This window comes from Anomaloglossus baeobatrachus, chromosome 2 (genome assembly GCF_048569485.1).
Source record: "Anomaloglossus baeobatrachus isolate aAnoBae1 chromosome 2, aAnoBae1.hap1, whole genome shotgun sequence".
Taxonomy (NCBI): domain Eukaryota; kingdom Metazoa; phylum Chordata; class Amphibia; order Anura; family Aromobatidae; genus Anomaloglossus; species Anomaloglossus baeobatrachus.
This window is the reverse complement of record NC_134354.1, coordinates 30,399,645-30,413,588: the sequence shown is the minus strand read 5'-3', so window position 1 is coordinate 30,413,588 and position 13,944 is coordinate 30,399,645. Positions and strand designations below refer to the sequence as shown.

The 13,944-nt window shown below is 48.2% G+C and overlaps 1 protein-coding gene across 1 annotated transcript in view; it reads left to right on the top strand.

Annotated features, from left to right (window-relative positions):
- The first annotated feature begins 612 nt into the window (after positions 1–612).
- Positions 613–13,944, top strand: part of LOC142285838 (interferon-induced GTP-binding protein Mx2-like) — a 47,965-nt gene continuing 34,633 nt past the window's right edge. The window contains exons 1-3 of the mRNA XM_075333303.1: positions 613–802; positions 11,541–11,678; positions 12,514–12,668. Coding sequence (XP_075189418.1) covers positions 613–802; positions 11,541–11,678; positions 12,514–12,668 — 483 coding nt within the window. The remainder of the gene's footprint in view (positions 803–11,540; positions 11,679–12,513; positions 12,669–13,944) is intronic.

Below are 13,944 nucleotides of genomic sequence, written 5' to 3'. Positions count from 1 at the left end.
GGGTCAACGATACTGCGTTCTCATGGGGTTTGCCGTGGCAGACGCATTTGATCCACGGGCTGCTTTGAATCTCCTGCGGTTGACGCAATGGACTTCAAGAAAATGGCAGTGGAGGTCAATCTGAGCATGCGCCTCTTCTGCGACTATTTTCTTGAAGTCCATCGCATCAACGGCCAGTGATTAAATTCTGCCATGACACCCCGTGAGCCTACAGTATTGCTGACCCTCCACTGCCGTGCACTGATTCTCTTGAGCCGTGACACTCACTCCTACGAGCCTGCTGGCAGATAAATGGCTCCCGCCGCTACGATACCCCACGAGCCTGCGGTATAGCTAACCCTCTGCACGCCGACCCTCCTGAGCCATGACACTCCCTCCTCCGAGACCGCAGTATCACCTACCCTGCTTCCTGTGACATTCCTGAGCTGTTCCACCACTGCCGCTCCCCCGTTGAGCTAATATAAGATGCAAGAGGATTATAAGAAGGACCCTCATTTTTGCAGTAAAAATTATTTTTTTTTTATTTTCCTCCTTCAAATTTGGGGTGAGTCTTATAATCTGGTGCGTCTTATAAAACAGTAATTGTTATTGTACATTTTTTGTGCTTCCAGAATGTCAAACTACTTATATGACAACTATGAGGAGAAGATCCGCCCATGTATTGACCTCATTGATTCCTTGAGGTCCTTGGGGGTGGAGAAGGATCTGGCATTACCGGCGATCGCAGTAATCGGTGATCAGAGCTCTGGGAAAAGTTCTGTTCTGGAGGCTTTGTCTGGAGTTACACTCCCTCGAGGCAGCGGTGAGCTGGAGATTATTAATCTTGCAGAATACAATGGCAAAAACATGGGCAACAACTTGCATAGCCAATGCATTCCCAAACCAGGGCCACTCTATGGCACAATTTAATTGTATGGGGTGTAATCTGGTCATGTGATTTATTGGAAGGTGGTAACGTTTTTAAATGCTGCTACATCTGGAACGAAGTATTGCCAATTAATTACCCCCACAATACTGCCATTTCATCCCAAAAATTACGCCGTACCGCCAAAAAGAATTGGTCCCCACATAGCTTTCTCATGAGCCAGATCAGACACCCCCATACTTTGCACTGACGAGGGGCAAGCACCCCGAAACACCGTGTCTGCAAATTGGGATTCTGATCTGGCTTATATATCCTGAGTCATATTGCAAAGGATTGTCGAAAATCCACTTGTGACTTTTAGGATCGCTACTTCCAATAGGTGGCGCTGTGCTAGAGTTTGTCTCCTTTACTGGAGAGACAATTTGAATATTTCCCAGAGGGGCATTGCAGCTATAAGTCCCCTTACCTGGCAGCCAGACTGGCTTGCAAAGTCTCCTTAAGGAGAATAGTGTTCCCCCGTGGAATTTTAGGGGCATTGCAGCTATAAGTCCCCTTACCTGGCAGCCAGACTGGCTTGCAAAGTCTCCTTAAGGAGAATAGTGTTCCCCCGTGGTCCCCACATAGCTTTCTCATGAGCCAGATCAGACACCCCCATACTTTGCACTGATGAGGGGCAAGCACCCCGAAACACCGTGTCTGCAAATTGGGATTCTGATCTGGCTTATATATCCTGAGTCATATTGCAAAGGATTGTTGAAAATCCACTTGTGACTTTTAGGATCGCTACTTCCAATAGGTGGCGCTGTGCTAGAGTTTGTCTCCTTTACTGGAGAGACAATTTGAATATTTCCCAGAGGGGCATTGCAGCTATAAGTCCCCTTACCTGGCAGCCAGACTGGCTTGCAAAGTCTCCTTAAGGAGAATAGTGTTCCCCCGTGGAATTTTAGGGGCATTGCAGCTATAAGTCCCCTTACCTGGGAGCCAGACTGGCTTGCAAAGTCTCCTTAAGGAGAATAGTGTTCCCCCGTGGTCCCCACATAGCTTTCTCATGAGCCAGATCAGACACCCCCATACTTTGCACTGACGAGGGGCAAGCACCCCGAAACACCGTGTCTGCAAATTGGGATTCTGATCTGGCTTATATATCCTGAGTCATATTGCAAAGGATTGTCGAAAATCCACTTGTGACTTTTAGGATCGCTACTTCCAATAGGTGGCGCTGTGCTAGAGTTTGTCTCCTTTACTGGAGAGACAATTTGAATATTTCCCAGAGGGGCATTGCAGCTATAAGTCCCCTTACCTGGCAGCCAGACTGGCTTGCAAAGTCTCCTTAAGGAGAATAGTGTTCCCCCGTGGAATTTTAGGGGCATTGCAGCTATAAGTCCCCTTACCTGGCAGCCAGACTGGCTTGCAAAGTCTCCTTAAGGAGAATAGTGTTCCCCCGTGGTCCCCACATAGCTTTCTCATGAGCCAGATCAGACACCCCCATACTTTGCACTGACGAGGGGCAAGCACCCCGAAACACCGTGTCTGCAAATTGGGATTCTGATCTGGCTTATATATCCTGAGTCATATTGCAAAGGATTGTCGAAAATCCACTTGTGACTTTTAGGATCGCTACTTCCAATAGGTGGCGCTGTGCTAGAGTTTGTCTCCTTTACTGGAGAGACAATTTGAATATTTCCCAGAGGGGCATTGCAGCTATAAGTCCCCTTACCTGGCAGCCAGACTGGCTTGCAAAGTCTCCTTAAGGAGAATAGTGTTCCCCCGTGGAATTTTAGGGGCATTGCAGCTATAAGTCCCCTTACCTGGCAGCCAGACTGGCTTGCAAAGTCTCCTTAAGGAGAATAGTGTTCCCCCGTGGTCCCCACATAGCTTTCTCATGAGCCAGATCAGACACCCCCATACTTTGCACTGACGAGGGGCAAGCACCCCGAAACACCGTGTCTGCAAATTGGGATTCTGATCTGGCTTATATATCCTGAGTCATATTGCAAAGGATTGTCGAAAATCCACTTGTGACTTTTAGGATCGCTACTTCCAATAGGTGGCGCTGTGCTAGAGTTTGTCTCCTTTACTGGAGAGACAATTTGAATATTTCCCAGAGGGGCATTGCAGCTATAAGTCCCCTTACCTGGCAGCCAGACTGGCTTGCAAAGTCTCCTTAAGGAGAATAGTGTTCCCCCGTGGAATTTTAGGGGCATTGCAGCTATAAGTCCCCTTACCTGGCAGCCAGACTGGCTTGCAAAGTCTCCTTAAGGAGAATAGTGTTCCCCCGTGGTCCCCACATAGCTTTCTCATGAGCCAGATCAGACACCCCCATACTTTGCACTGACGAGGGGCAAGCACCCCGAAACACCGTGTCTGCAAATTGGGATTCTGATCTGGCTTATATATCCTGAGTCATATTGCAAAGGATTGTCGAAAATCCACTTGTGACTTTTAGGATCGCTACTTCCAATAGGTGGCGCTGTGCTAGAGTTTGTCTCCTTTACTGGAGAGACAATTTGAATATTTCCCAGAGGGGCATTGCAGCTATAAGTCCCCTTACCTGGCAGCCAGACTGGCTTGCAAAGTCTCCTTAAGGAGAATAGTGTTCCCCCGTGGAATTTTAGGGGCATTGCAGCTATAAGTCCCCTTACCTGGCAGCCAGACTGGCTTGCAAAGTCTCCTTAAGGAGAATAGTGTTCCCCCGTGGTCCCCACATAGCTTTCTCATGAGCCAGATCAGACACCCCCATACTTTGCACTGACGAGGGGCAAGCACCCCGAAACACCGTGTCTGCAAATTGGGATTCTGATCTGGCTTATATATCCTGAGTCATATTGCAAAGGATTGTCGAAAATCCACTTGTGACTTTTAGGATCGCTACTTCCAATAGGTGGCGCTGTGCTAGAGTTTGTCTCCTTTACTGGAGAGACAATTTGAATATTTCCCAGAGGGGCATTGCAGCTATAAGTCCCCTTACCTGGCAGCCAGACTGGCTTGCAAAGTCTCCTTAAGGAGAATAGTGTTCCCCCGTGGAATTTTAGGGGCATTGCAGCTATAAGTCCCCTTACCTGGCAGCCAGACTGGCTTGCAAAGTCTCCTTAAGGAGAATAGTGTTCCCCCGTGGTCCCCACATAGCTTTCTCATGAGCCAGATCAGACACCCCCATACTTTGCACTGACGAGGGGCAAGCACCCCGAAACACCGTGTCTGCAAATTGGGATTCTGATCTGGCTTATATATCCTGAGTCATATTGCAAAGGATTGTCGAAAATCCACTTGTGACTTTTAGGATCGCTACTTCCAATAGGTGGCGCTGTGCTAGAGTTTGTCTCCTTTACTGGAGAGACAATTTGAATATTTCCCAGAGGGGCATTGCAGCTATAAGTCCCCTTACCTGGCAGCCAGACTGGCTTGCAAAGTCTCCTTAAGGAGAATAGTGTTCCCCCGTGGAATTTTAGGGGCATTGCAGCTATAAGTCCCCTTACCTGGCAGCCAGACTGGCTTGCAAAGTCTCCTTAAGGAGAATAGTGTTCCCCCGTGGTCCCCACATAGCTTTCTCATGAGCCAGATCAGACACCCCCATACTTTGCACTGACGAGGGGCAAGCACCCCGAAACACCGTGTCTGCAAATTGGGATTCTGATCTGGCTTATATATCCTGAGTCATATTGCAAAGGATTGTCGAAAATCCACTTGTGACTTTTAGGATCGCTACTTCCAATAGGTGGCGCTGTGCTAGAGTTTGTCTCCTTTACTGGAGAGACAATTTGAATATTTCCCAGAGGGGCATTGCAGCTATAAGTCCCCTTACCTGGCAGCCAGACTGGCTTGCAAAGTCTCCTTAAGGAGAATAGTGTTCCCCCGTGGAATTTTAGGGGCATTGCAGCTATAAGTCCCCTTACCTGGCAGCCAGACTGGCTTGCAAAGTCTCCTTAAGGAGAATAGTGTTCCCCCGTGGTCCCCACATAGCTTTCTCATGAGCCAGATCAGACACCCCCATACTTTGCACTGACGAGGGGCAAGCACCCCGAAACACCGTGTCTGCAAATTGGGATTCTGATCTGGCTTATATATCCTGAGTCATATTGCAAAGGATTGTTGAAAATCCACTTGTGACTTTTAGGATCGCTACTTCCAATAGGTGGCGCTGTGCTAGAGTTTGTCTCCTTTACTGGAGAGACAATTTGAATATTTCCCAGAGGGGCATTGCAGCTATAAGTCCCCTTACCTGGCAGCCAGACTGGCTTGCAAAGTCTCCTTAAGGAGAATAGTGTTCCCCCGTGGAATTTTAGGGGCATTGCAGCTATAAGTCCCCTTACCTGGCAGCCAGACTGGCTTGCAAAGTCTCCTTAAGGAGAATAGTGTTCCCCCGTGGTCCCCACATAGCTTTCTCATGAGCCAGATCAGACACCCCCATACTTTGCACTGACGAGGGGCAAGCACCCCGAAACACCGTGTCTGCAAATTGGGATTCTGATCTGGCTTATATATCCTGAGTCATATTGCAAAGGATTGTCGAAAATCCACTTGTGACTTTTAGGATCGCTACTTCCAATAGGTGGCGCTGTGCTAGAGTTTGTCTCCTTTACTGGAGAGACAATTTGAATATTTCCCAGAGGGGCATTGCAGCTATAAGTCCCCTTACCTGGCAGCCAGACTGGCTTGCAAAGTCTCCTTAAGGAGAATAGTGTTCCCCCGTGGAATTTTAGGGGCATTGCAGCTATAAGTCCCCTTACCTGGCAGCCAGACTGGCTTGCAAAGTCTCCTTAAGGAGAATAGTGTTCCCCCGTGGTCCCCACATAGCTTTCTCATGAGCCAGATCAGACACCCCCATACTTTGCACTGACGAGGGGCAAGCACCCCGAAACACCGTGTCTGCAAATTGGGATTCTGATCTGGCTTATATATCCTGAGTCATATTGCAAAGGATTGTCGAAAATCCACTTGTGACTTTTAGGATCGCTACTTCCAATAGGTGGCGCTGTGCTAGAGTTTGTCTCCTTTACTGGAGAGACAATTTGAATATTTCCCAGAGGGGCATTGCAGCTATAAGTCCCCTTACCTGGCAGCCAGACTGGCTTGCAAAGTCTCCTTAAGGAGAATAGTGTTCCCCCGTGGAATTTTAGGGGCATTGCAGCTATAAGTCCCCTTACCTGGCAGCCAGACTGGCTTGCAAAGTCTCCTTAAGGAGAATAGTGTTCCCCCGTGGTCCCCACATAGCTTTCTCATGAGCCAGATCAGACACCCCCATACTTTGCACTGACGAGGGGCAAGCACCCCGAAACACCGTGTCTGCAAATTGGGATTCTGATCTGGCTTATATATCCTGAGTCATATTGCAAAGGATTGTCGAAAATCCACTTGTGACTTTTCGGATCGCTACTTCCAATAGGTGGCGCTGTGCTAGAGTTTGTCTCCTTTACTGGAGAGACAATTTGAATATTTCCCAGAGGGGCATTGCAGCTATAAGTCCCCTTACCTGGCAGCCAGACTGGCTTGCAAAGTCTCCTTAAGGAGAATAGTGTTCCCCCGTGGAATTTTAGGGGCATTGCAGCTATAAGTCCCCTTACCTGGCAGCCAGACTGGCTTGCAAAGTCTCCTTAAGGAGAATAGTGTTCCCCCGTGGTCCCCACATAGCTTTCTCATGAGCCAGATCAGACACCCCCATACTTTGCACTGACGAGGGGCAAGCACCCCGAAACACCGTGTCTGCAAATTGGGATTCTGATCTGGCTTATATATCCTGAGTCATATTGCAAAGGATTGTCGAAAATCCACTTGTGACTTTTAGGATCGCTACTTCCAATAGGTGGCGCTGTGCTAGAGTTTGTCTCCTTTACTGGAGAGACAATTTGAATATTTCCCAGAGGGGCATTGCAGCTATAAGTCCCCTTACCTGGCAGCCAGACTGGCTTGCAAAGTCTCCTTAAGGAGAATAGTGTTCCCCCGTGGAATTTTAGGGGCATTGCAGCTATAAGTCCCCTTACCTGGCAGCCAGACTGGCTTGCAAAGTCTCCTTAAGGAGAATAGTGTTCCCCCGTGGTCCCCACATAGCTTTCTCATGAGCCAGATCAGACACCCCCATACTTTGCACTGACGAGGGGCAAGCACCCCGAAACACCGTGTCTGCAAATTGGGATTCTGATCTGGCTTATATATCCTGAGTCATATTGCAAAGGATTGTCGAAAATCCACTTGTGACTTTTAGGATCGCTACTTCCAATAGGTGGCGCTGTGCTAGAGTTTGTCTCCTTTACTGGAGAGACAATTTGAATATTTCCCAGAGGGGCATTGCAGCTATAAGTCCCCTTACCTGGCAGCCAGACTGGCTTGCAAAGTCTCCTTAAGGAGAATAGTGTTCCCCCGTGGAATTTTAGGGGCATTGCAGCTATAAGTCCCCTTACCTGGCAGCCAGACTGGCTTGCAAAGTCTCCTTAAGGAGAATAGTGTTCCCCCGTGGTCCCCACATAGCTTTCTCATGAGCCAGATCAGACACCCCCATACTTTGCACTGACGAGGGGCAAGCACCCCGAAACACCGTGTCTGCAAATTGGGATTCTGATCTGGCTTATATATCCTGAGTCATATTGCAAAGGATTGTCGAAAATCCACTTGTGACTTTTAGGATCGCTACTTCCAATAGGTGGCGCTGTGCTAGAGTTTGTCTCCTTTACTGGAGAGACAATTTGAATATTTCCCAGAGGGGCATTGCAGCTATAAGTCCCCTTACCTGGCAGCCAGACTGGCTTGCAAAGTCTCCTTAAGGAGAATAGTGTTCCCCCGTGGAATTTTAGGGGCATTGCAGCTATAAGTCCCCTTACCTGGCAGCCAGACTGGCTTGCAAAGTCTCCTTAAGGAGAATAGTGTTCCCCCGTGGTCCCCACATAGCTTTCTCATGAGCCAGATCAGACACCCCCATACTTTGCACTGACGAGGGGTAAGCACCCCGAAACACCGTGTCTGCAAATTGGGATTCTGATCTGGCTTATATATCCTGAGTCATATTGCAAAGGATTGTCGAAAATCCACTTGTGACTTTTAGGATCGCTACTTCCAATAGGTGGCGCTGTGCTAGAGTTTGTCTCCTTTACTGGAGAGACAATTTGAATATTTCCCAGAGGGGCATTGCAGCTATAAGTCCCCTTACCTGGCAGCCAGACTGGCTTGCAAAGTCTCCTTAAGGAGAATAGTGTTCCCCCGTGGAATTTTAGGGGCATTGCAGCTATAAGTCCCCTTACCTGGCAGCCAGACTGGCTTGCAAAGTCTCCTTAAGGAGAATAGTGTTCCCCCGTGGTCCCCACATAGCTTTCTCATGAGCCAGATCAGACACCCCCATACTTTGCACTGACGAGGGGCAAGCACCCCGAAACACCGTGTCTGCAAATTGGGATTCTGATCTGGCTTATATATCCTGAGTCATATTGCAAAGGATTGTCGAAAATCCACTTGTGACTTTTAGGATCGCTACTTCCAATAGGTGGCGCTGTGCTAGAGTTTGTCTCCTTTACTGGAGAGACAATTTGAATATTTCCCAGAGGGGCATTGCAGCTATAAGTCCCCTTACCTGGCAGCCAGACTGGCTTGCAAAGTCTCCTTAAGGAGAATAGTGTTCCCCCGTGGAATTTTAGGGGCATTGCAGCTATAAGTCCCCTTACCTGGCAGCCAGACTGGCTTGCAAAGTCTCCTTAAGGAGAATAGTGTTCCCCCGTGGTCCCCACATAGCTTTCTCATGAGCCAGATCAGACACCCCCATACTTTGCACTGACGAGGGGCAAGCACCCCGAAACACCGTGTCTGCAAATTGGGATTCTGATCTGGCTTATATATCCTGAGTCATATTGCAAAGGATTGTCGAAAATCCACTTGTGACTTTTAGGATCGCTACTTCCAATAGGTGGCGCTGTGCTAGAGTTTGTCTCCTTTACTGGAGAGACAATTTGAATATTTCCCAGAGGGGCATTGCAGCTATAAGTCCCCTTACCTGGCAGCCAGACTGGCTTGCAAAGTCTCCTTAAGGAGAATAGTGTTCCCCCGTGGAATTTTAGGGGCATTGCAGCTATAAGTCCCCTTACCTGGCAGCCAGACTGGCTTGCAAAGTCTCCTTAAGGAGAATAGTGTTCCCCCGTGGTCCCCACATAGCTTTCTCATGAGCCAGATCAGACACCCCCATACTTTGCACTGACGAGGGGCAAGCACCCCGAAACACCGTGTCTGCAAATTGGGATTCTGATCTGGCTTATATATCCTGAGTCATATTGCAAAGGATTGTCGAAAATCCACTTGTGACTTTTAGGATCGCTACTTCCAATAGGTGGCGCTGTGCTAGAGTTTGTCTCCTTTACTGGAGAGACAATTTGAATATTTCCCAGAGGGGCATTGCAGCTATAAGTCCCCTTACCTGGCAGCCAGACTGGCTTGCAAAGTCTCCTTAAGGAGAATAGTGTTCCCCCGTGGAATTTTAGGGGCATTGCAGCTATAAGTCCCCTTACCTGGCAGCCAGACTGGCTTGCAAAGTCTCCTTAAGGAGAATAGTGTTCCCCCGTGGTCCCCACATAGCTTTCTCATGAGCCAGATCAGACACCCCCATACTTTGCACTGACGAGGGGCAAGCACCCCGAAACACCGTGTCTGCAAATTGGGATTCTGATCTGGCTTATATATCCTGAGTCATATTGCAAAGGATTGTCGAAAATCCACTTGTGACTTTTAGGATCGCTACTTCCAATAGGTGGCGCTGTGCTAGAGTTTGTCTCCTTTACTGGAGAGACAATTTGAATATTTCCCAGAGGGGCATTGCAGCTATAAGTCCCCTTACCTGGCAGCCAGACTGGCTTGCAAAGTCTCCTTAAGGAGAATAGTGTTCCCCCGTGGAATTTTAGGGGCATTGCAGCTATAAGTCCCCTTACCTGGCAGCCAGACTGGCTTGCAAAGTCTCCTTAAGGAGAATAGTGTTCCCCCGTGGTCCCCACATAGCTTTCTCATGAGCCAGATCAGACACCCCCATACTTTGCACTGACGAGGGGCAAGCACCCCGAAACACCGTGTCTGCAAATTGGGATTCTGATCTGGCTTATATATCCTGAGTCATATTGCAAAGGATTGTCGAAAATCCACTTGTGACTTTTAGGATCGCTACTTCCAATAGGTGGCGCTGTGCTAGAGTTTGTCTCCTTTACTGGAGAGACAATTTGAATATTTCCCAGAGGGGCATTGCAGCTATAAGTCCCCTTACCTGGCAGCCAGACTGGCTTGCAAAGTCTCCTTAAGGAGAATAGTGTTCCCCCGTGGAATTTTAGGGGCATTGCAGCTATAAGTCCCCTTACCTGGCAGCCAGACTGGCTTGCAAAGTCTCCTTAAGGAGAATAGTGTTCCCCCGTGGTCCCCACATAGCTTTCTCATGAGCCAGATCAGACACCCCCATACTTTGCACTGACGAGGGGCAAGCACCCCGAAACACCGTGTCTGCAAATTGGGATTCTGATCTGGCTTATATATCCTGAGTCATATTGCAAAGGATTGTCGAAAATCCACTTGTGACTTTTAGGATCGCTACTTCCAATAGGTGGCGCTGTGCTAGAGTTTGTCTCCTTTACTGGAGAGACAATTTGAATATTTCCCAGAGGGGCATTGCAGCTATAAGTCCCCTTACCTGGCAGCCAGACTGGCTTGCAAAGTCTCCTTAAGGAGAATAGTGTTCCCCCGTGGAATTTTAGGGGCATTGCAGCTATAAGTCCCCTTACCTGGCAGCCAGACTGGCTTGCAAAGTCTCCTTAAGGAGAATAGTGTTCCCCCGTGGTCCCCACATAGCTTTCTCATGAGCCAGATCAGACACCCCCATACTTTGCACTGACGAGGGGCAAGCACCCCGAAACACCGTGTCTGCAAATTGGGATTCTGATCTGGCTTATATATCCTGAGTCATATTGCAAAGGATTGTCGAAAATCCACTTGTGACTTTTAGGATCGCTACTTCCAATAGGTGGCGCTGTGCTAGAGTTTGTCTCCTTTACTGGAGAGACAATTTGAATATTTCCCAGAGGGGCATTGCAGCTATAAGTCCCCTTACCTGGCAGCCAGACTGGCTTGCAAAGTCTCCTTAAGGAGAATAGTGTTCCCCCGTGGAATTTTAGGGGCATTGCAGCTATAAGTCCCCTTACCTGGCAGCCAGACTGGCTTGCAAAGTCTCCTTAAGGAGAATAGTGTTCCCCCGTGGTCCCCACATAGCTTTCTCATGAGCCAGATCAGACACCCCCATACTTTGCACTGACGAGGGGCAAGCACCCCGAAACACCGTGTCTGCAAATTGGGATTCTGATCTGGCTTATATATCCTGAGTCATATTGCAAAGGATTGTCGAAAATCCACTTGTGACTTTTAGGATCGCTACTTCCAATAGGTGGCGCTGTGCTAGAGTTTGTCTCCTTTACTGGAGAGACAATTTAAAAAAATACTATCATCTATTGCCCACATTAAGTTGCCACATACTATCTACATAATAACCACCATAGTGTTCCCTAAACCACCTAGTGGTCCAGGACAGCAAAGTGGTAAATTGTAAAGTTCCTGGTGGTCCAGAGCAATAAAGATGAAGTCCTTTGGTTTTGGGCAACCCTAAACTTCTCTCTCTCATAGATTCAGCCAAGCCCCAGGATTGTGACTTTCTGACCCTCCTTTTGCTTTACAGGTATTGTCACCCGGTGTCCATTAGAACTAAAACTTATCAAAGGTAAAAAGGATTCCAAATGGAAGGGAAAAATAAGTTATGAAAATATCAATAAAATCTTACAAAATCCCACAAAGGTGGAATCAGAGATCATAAAAGGTGAGTGGCAAGAATGGTTACGTGTGTCTACTGAACCCCAAAACATTGGTAAACAGCTTGGCACTAATATTATAGACTCATGGTTGCTTTCCATTTGATTCTTTATAAAGGATATGCCTAGTTTTTTTATGTTTTGTCCAGGAGAATTGTTTTTGAAATTATTGAAATTTCAATATATTCTATCATCCAAGATCTAATGCCACGAAAGATATACATTACTAGCTGTAGTACCCAGCATTGCCCAAGATAGTAACTAAATGTCTGTCTATCTCCCTCTCTGTCTGTCTATCTCCCTCTTTGTCTGCCTGTCTCTGTGTGTATCTCTCTCCCTCCCTGTGTATCTGTGTTTCTCTCTCTCTGTGTCTCTGTCTCTCTGTGTTTCTGTATCTGTGTGTTTCTGTCTGTCTCTATGTGTGTGTCTGTCTCTGTGTGTCTCTATGGGTCTCTGTGTATCTGTCTCTCTCTCTCTCTGTCTCTCCCTCTGTCTCTATTGATATATTACGTCACACATAAGCCTCTTATACTAAGAATGTCCTTCGTTGCCTATAGCAACCAATCACAGCTCCTATTAATGACCTGTAGCTCTCAGCTCCCCTTGACTTTAATGGAGGCAGGTTTTTTTGTGAATAACTGAAAAAAACGGGGTTACATTTTCCCCTCAAAACATAGTCTATGACGTTCCCCGAGGCAAATGAGGAGTCTGTGCAAAAAAAAGGCTGAAGAGATCCATAAAAATTATTTTGCGCTAATTGGTAATGAATATAAGAAAATCTGGTTACTATTATCTTTTGCCTATTTTGAAGGTTTTTTTTTTGCTATTTAATCTAATTTTTAGCTCAGGATGTCATGGCTGGATCAAATAAGGGAATTAGTTCTGGGCTTATCAGCCTTAAAGTGGTCTCTCCTGAAGTTCCTGACCTGACTCTCATCGATCTCCCTGGAATTGCTCGAGTCGCCGTAGGGGACCAACCAAAAGATATTGGGAAAAAGGTGAGACATCAAATACTAGTTACTTCTGGAAATACTTTCCTAAAATACCTTTTGTATAGTTTATGGTGTATCCAAATTAGTGATGTGAGGGTAATCAACGAGTGGAACAGGCTCCCACAAGAGGTGGTGAGTTGTCCTTCAATGGAAGTCTTCAAAATGAGACTGGACAGACATCAGTTTGGGATGATATAATGAATTGTGCTGTGAGCAGGGGGATGGACCAGATGACCCTGGAGGTCCCTTCCAATCCTAACATCCTATGATTCTATGTCACAATCCCTCCTCGCAGTATGTCTAGGATGCTATAGAGATTATGCTGTGACTTGCACCTGGGTGTGCTGGGCTGTCAGTATGCTGGTGTTCAGCACAGTCCTCCATTCTGGTTCTGAGAGGTGCTGGGTTGCCCAGGTGTTCCACCTTTTCAGATATTGCTCAGCTACTTTACTGGGCAACCTTTCCCAGAACTCTGCCAGAGAGAGGACCTCGCAAGTCCTTGGACCCCTAAACGCTTCCCTTGTCTCCACAACAATTATCAATAGTGGGAAAGGTGTCTTCTCCTTATGCAACAGGCAAATTCTGGGCTTCTCAGGGTGGCTGGAGCACAGCTCTCCTCAGTATGGGGCCTCTCAGGGCGGCTGGAGCACAGCTCTCCTCAGTATGGGGCCTCTCAGGGCGGCTGGATCACAGCTCTCCTCAGTATGGGCCTCTCTGGGCGGTTGGAGCACAGCTCTCCTCAGTATGGGGCCTCTAAGGGTGGCTGGAGCACAGCTCTCCTCAGTATGGGGCCTCTAAGGGCGGTTGGAGCACAGCTCTCCTCAGTATGGGGCCTCTAAGGGTGGCTGGAGCACAGCTCTCCTCAGTATGGGGCCTCTTGGGGTGGCTGGAGAACAGCTCTCCTCAGTATGGGGCTTCTCAGGGCGGCTGGAGCACAGCTCTCCTCAGTATGGGGCCTCTCAGGGTGGCTGGAGCACAGCTCTCCTCAGTATGGGGCCTCTCAGGGTGGCTGGAGCACAGCTCTCCTCAGTATGGGGCTTCTCAGGGTGGCTGGAGCACAGCTCTCCTCAGTATGGGCCTCTCTGGGCAGTTGGAGCACAGCTCTCCTCAGTATGGGGCCTCTTGGGGTGGCTGGAGAACAGCTCTCCTCAGTATGGGGCCTCTCAGGGCGGCTGGAGAACAGCTCTCCTCAGTATGGGGCCTCTTGGGGTGGCTGGAGCATAGCTCTCCTCAGTATGGGGCCTCTTGGGGTGGCTGGAGCATAGCTCTCCTCAGTATGGGG